Source organism: Carassius auratus, chromosome 32, assembly GCF_003368295.1.
Source record: "Carassius auratus strain Wakin chromosome 32, ASM336829v1, whole genome shotgun sequence".
In the NCBI taxonomy this organism is placed as follows: Eukaryota; Metazoa; Chordata; class Actinopteri; order Cypriniformes; family Cyprinidae; genus Carassius; species Carassius auratus.
In genome coordinates this window covers 21,473,269-21,479,268 of record NC_039274.1, presented here as the reverse complement: position 1 = coordinate 21,479,268, position 6,000 = coordinate 21,473,269, and the positions used below count along the sequence as shown (strand labels likewise).

At 34.8% G+C, this 6,000-nt stretch overlaps 1 protein-coding gene across 1 annotated transcript in view; it reads right to left on the bottom strand.

Moving 5' to 3' along the window:
• Positions 1 to 584: 584 nt before the first annotated feature.
• Positions 585 to 6,000, bottom strand: part of LOC113051824 (inactive ubiquitin carboxyl-terminal hydrolase 53-like) — a 52,179-nt gene continuing 46,763 nt past the window's right edge. The window contains exons 16-18 of the mRNA XM_026215949.1: positions 4,116 to 4,167; positions 3,020 to 3,597; positions 585 to 1,464 (exon numbers count right to left, since the gene is read on the bottom strand). Of these exons, the coding sequence (XP_026071734.1) occupies positions 1,385 to 1,464; positions 3,020 to 3,597; positions 4,116 to 4,167 (710 nt within the window). The 3' untranslated portion in view covers positions 585 to 1,384. The remainder of the gene's footprint in view (positions 1,465 to 3,019; positions 3,598 to 4,115; positions 4,168 to 6,000) is intronic.

Genomic DNA, 6,000 nt, shown 5'->3' with positions numbered 1-6,000 from the left:
AAGTTGCTAAAAATAGTATAAACTACCAGTCAGATGACAAAAGGCATGTATTTATGATAATCAGATTTATGATGATGTTGATCATTTAGAGGCCTTTGAGTGTCAATTATGATATTTTAGGAAGCAACACATAAGGAACCAGTTCTCACTATTAACTAGTTACTAATTAGCATGCATATATATTACTAACACTGGCTGATTGTTAGTACTTATATTATTATGTATGACTATATTTTAGATCCCTTAATCCTAACCAATACCTATACTTAACAACTACTTTACAAACTATTAATAAGCAGCCAAATAGATTTTTTTGAAGGAAAACGTCATAGTTAATAGTAATAACTGGACCCTAAAGGGTTAAATAAGGGGTTAAACATGAACTCGTCGCTCTCTCAGTGTAATAACAGGTCTGAATGATCATAACTGTGAAGACTGGAGTAATGCAATAAATCACAGGAATGCATGACATTTTAAAATATATTCATATAGAAAACCTATTTTCTTCATCTTATTATATTTTTACTATTTTTAAAACATTAAAATCTCACCGAGTGTCAATCTTCACCAATTATGAAACCACATTATGCTTAAAAAAATCAGTTTATTAAATGTTTTTAACCAAAATGAGCTACAGTGTTATAAAAGCATTGAAAAAGTTAACATTTGACGAATAAAAACACCTTTATCCCATCTTTACATACAAAATAAGGCACTGTTCGGTATTCTGTCAAGCAACATAAAACATTATCATACAAATAAAAACATTGTTCTGAATATGAAAAGAAAACAAGCATATTTAGATGTGCCCAAAAGAAGTCAAATTCCTCTTTTAATTAACAGACAAATGACCAAACAATCTCCAGTGTCTCTCCATCATTTCTGTGCACATTGGTTGAAAAACCGAGCTCAACATGATCAAAGGTTTTAAAACATGTAAAGTGGCCCTTTTTAATTATAAATCAGGGACTAAATAATAAAACGAGATGTATATTATACGCCTAAAACAACAAAGGCGGCCACCAAACATTAAGCTTTTCGAGCACATTAAGCAGCTTCACCTTCTGAAAATACAATCAGATCTTTTAGCAGATCCTCCCTCCAGAAACCATCAAAACATGAAGAAAATCTCCAAGCAGTGAACAGAAACCCAACTAACAAGTCAATCTTACTCTTTCAGATTTGTTAGTTTTGTTAGTCGTACATCAAACATCCTTAATCCTACAGAGTGTTTTGGAACATATTCATTTAAAGTGACAGTACGTAATATTGTTCTCTTTTGGCTTGAACATGTGCGAATGTAATGTCTGCTAGAGCCACACACAACACAACACAGCGTTAGTGAAAGCCTCCGAGCGTCGGGTGTTTGGGACGAGGTCCGCTGTCAGACGAAGCCGTGTTCATCCAGTGCTTTCTCTGAAACTGCGTTCCATCTAGCAGTGGCTTTATTACTGGAGGAATGAACTGAAAACAAACATAGAAACGAACGTTAACTTACCCTTAGAACTGTATTATCAGACGACTGAAATTAGGAAAAGGACTTTATTATAATAAAATCTTATTAATCTGAATAAATAAAGAATAATAATAATAGTAGCAATCCTAGAAATGACCAATGATAAAAAAAAAAAAAAAAACTTGAAGATAAATAGCAACATAGTAGGCAGTGCAAGAATAATGTACATCAACAATATTTCCAACCTTGGTCAATAATGTAACATGTGACAGTTTTTTTAAGACAATTTTTTTTTAAATCTAAATATATAAATGCACAAACACACAAATAATATATGCATATGTTTGTTTAGATTTATTTGTGTGTGCATATATATATATATATATATATATATTGTCTAATTAATTCAACACTTTAAAAAAATATATTTATTATACATTTAGTATTATTTGAAACTATTGAATCTATATAATTATCTATTTATCAAGTAATTATTAAAATAGTAAAGTATAGTATAAACAATAAAACAATACACAATACACACACAACAAAATTTATATTAGAATATTTATAAAGATAAAATCTCTGTTTTATGTTTAAAAGCAAAGAAAACTAAATATTAGTTTTGTAAATGTACAGTTCTTATAATAAATAAAATAAATTATTTTTTTCTGTTGATTTTAATTAATGCAGACACACACACACACACACTGTATAATTAATCTTACTTTTAATTTTTTATAATAAATATGTATTATTTATTATAAATGTTGTATAATTAGAATTAATATAATCTATATAATTATCAATGTATCATGTAGTTATTAAACAAATAGTATAAACAATAAAACAATATGCACACAACATTTATATTTATAAAAATAAAAGTAATTAGATCCTTTAATCTAACTCCTCAACTTAACTTAACCACTACCTTACTAACTATTAAAGCTGCAGTAGGTAACTTTTGTAAAAATATATTTTTTACATATTTATTAAACCTGTCATTATGTCCTGACAGTAGAATATGAGACAGATAATCTGTGAAAAAATCAAGCTCCTCTGGCTCCTCCCAGTGGTCCTAATGCCATTTGCAGAAAATCCATCGATCCCGGTAAAAACCAACCAATCAGAGCTGCGGTCCGTAACTTTGTTTGTGTTTAAAATGTAGAAAAATGTATATAATAAGTGAGTACACCATGAATCCATTTTCCAAACGTGTTTTTAGCTTGTCCTGAATCACTAGGGTGCACCTATAATAAGTGTTTATATTCTGACTATTTTAGATTGCTTCGGGGGTACCGCGGCGGAGTAACCCAGTACCTTTGTGATTCTTCATAGACATAAACAGAGAGAAGTAGTTCAGGCTACGATGTTCTTCCGCAAGACGCGAGCAGTTCTGTTTATTAACCGCTAGAGCGTCACAAGTTCCCTACCGCAGCTTTAATAAGCAGCAATTTTGGAGTTTTTTCAGGGGAAACTCTTAATCGTGTAAATGAAACTCTTAATAGTGAATATGTGTTCCCTGTTCTTGAGTGTATATACGTGTGCATCTGCTGTTACCTGTCAGCGCTGGAGCTCTGCTGTGTGTTTCTGAAGGAGCCGGTGACGGTCTTTCCCCGTAATCACTTTCACCAGACGAGGTGTGATCTCCGGCTCCAGAGTCTGCCGTCACGTGCAGAGCGGGTCTCTTTTTATGGTACTTGGCACGGTACGTGTCCGTCATGCAGCCGTCCACGGAGAAGTATGTGCTGGGGAGGACAGGAGAGCCGGCCGCAGGTTTGGGGAAGTCCTCACCTTCACTCGTGGACAGATCGTTCCTCTCCGGATCCGAGGAGCCAGACTTGGAGCTCGTGTCTGAGTTCTCCAGCCACTTCTGCAGGACGGTCTGGGACAGAGCCGAGCCGTTTGGACGCCGGGTGTCTGAGCTCAGAGCGTGTGGTTTGGGAGGCACTGGAGGAGCTGCGGTGTGAGACAGAGTCCTGAAGGGAACCTGAGGTGATGACGAATCCTCCAGATCGTCCGAGCTGTTCCACTCTGAACTGCTGGTCTTGGTGAAATGAGGAGAGACGGGGTTCCCGTTTAACGCCTCAGTCTTCTCCGTCCTCTCCTTAGCAGGGTTGTGTTGAAAAGCTTGTCTTCTGCAGGAGGAAACACACAGACTTGGATTATCTACCTCATGCCAGCCACATATTACCCTTTTTTTAAGTGCACTTAAGAGCAATGAATGTGCACTTATAGTGTACTTCAAATATTACAAGAAAAAAAATATATAAATACATTACTCACAGACAATATAATGATATTCAATTATTAAACAAAAGGCCACTTAAGTATACTAAAAGTGCATTTTGGATGTTTTACTTTAACGTACATTGCAAACCATTGTAATGTAATTTTTACATATATTAAATGAAACTATGTGAAATGTAGTGTGTTATTTTATATTTTAAATAATTAATTTTAATTTATTGTAAATGAAAAAAACTGCAACTTCACTTACTTGACATTTAAAGATGTAATTAAAACCTTTTTTGGTTATATAATCAATTTTCAGAACACTCATGGTTTTATACATATTAATATTATAAGTAATGTACACATAAATGGCACAGGAAACATTCAGAGCCTCATGCATTCATATTTTCTGATAACGTACCTTGGAATAACAGGACTCAAGGAACGATCGTTTGCTTTCTTTTGCTGTTCACCTATAAAATAAATGATTACTAATATTGATCATTAATGTACAGTTGCATGCATTCTTTAATGTACAGGTTTTATTAATCAAATGCACATCTGAAAAACGGTGAGAGACTGAATCTTTGGACAGACTGAGGGTGATCTGTGACCGTGGGTGAGTGCAGATGTGTTATGTAAGGGCTCGGGGCTCTCAGTGGGGTCTCCGGCGGCTCTCAGTCTGTCTAAAGCACACAAGTCCATCCGGCTCAAACCAGCTTCTCTGTGCGGCCGATGGCTTGGGAATAATGAGCTCGAGGGGTGAAAGCCAAGTGGACAGTGAGTCTGAGAGAACAGCACAGCTTTCAATGTGTTGCTGTAGAGACCAAACCTTTAAATCTGAGGAGCTGTCAGGTGGACTGTGGGATGTATGACTGCACAGATGCATGCTGGGAACACACATTCACATGCAACAGTGCACAACATAACAGGCAGACTGTCAGCGAAGACACCACCGCTGTGCTAAAACCTCACAACATCAACTTTTATTAGTGCGGTTTTCCAGTGACAAAATAGCTGCTTATTAAAGGAAATCTTATTTGTGGATTACACTCACCTAAAGCATTATTAGGTACACCTGTTCAATTTCTCATTAATGCAATTATCTAATCAACCAATCACATGGCAGTTGCTTCAATGCATTTAGGGGTGTGGTCCTGGTCAAGACAGTCCTGTGGCAGTCCATATATATATATATATATATATATATATATATATATATATATATATATATATATATATATATAAATTAACATCTATAATAATAATAATAATAATAATAATAAAGATATACATTTAATTTATGCATATTTAATTTTATAAAGGAAATGTGTTAAATGTTCATCAGATCATTGGATGGCGGTCTGTAATGAAAACACTAGAGAGCGCTGGAGATGAACGCTTCAGCGAGGAGAAAAGTCACTCATGACCATTTCAGATTTGTGTTGCTGTAAAAGTTCAGTGAGCCATACTTTAACAGCACTACCAAACAACAACAACAACAACAACTGGACAAATACATGCCCCTTTACCTAAATAATGTGCACGTTTAATGTAAAACAAGCTTTATAATAAACAGAATACAACAGAAAAGAAAACCGAACTCTTTAATTAGTCCTACATTTCCTTGGCATCATGGGATCGTCGATTCATCTTTTCTCTGATGTCAAGCCCCCTGAGACTCAGCCAGCTGTGTGTGTGTGTGTGTGTGTGTGTGTGTGTGCCTATACCTCCTTCTGTTATGCATGCAATTATGAGAGGATTGGACTTTAGACCCCATTTCTGGTTTTTCAAGCCTGTCGTGTTTAAGCTGCTAAGCCCCAAGAGAAGAATCTCCATTGATGGCCATGACTTGCAATGACGGAGTAACGTTATTACAATGTTGATAAAAAAAAAAACACCACCAACCAAACAAAAAACACTACTACTATGATATTCTGGAACCTAGATTTCTGTTTAATCTTCCACATAGCAGAACATTATCATCGTCTCTATTTAAAAAGCAGCGTGGTTTGAGATATTGTTCATGTCCACAAACAGTATGAGAGGGTTTATTCAAATCCTGAAGTCAAAGTATGAGGGATTCTTACCCTTAATAAACACTATTAATAAAGGACTGAACCTCTAATGGTCAGATTAGATCTGACATCAAATAAAACACCTTATAATAACCTTTGAGTAATATTCTGGTTGGAAAAATAGAAATTGGAACATCAACAGGTGCCAGTTTTATTTTAGTATGATTTATATAATATATATTATAGTATTTATTATATGTTGAATTAGCTTTTATTTCATATCATTTG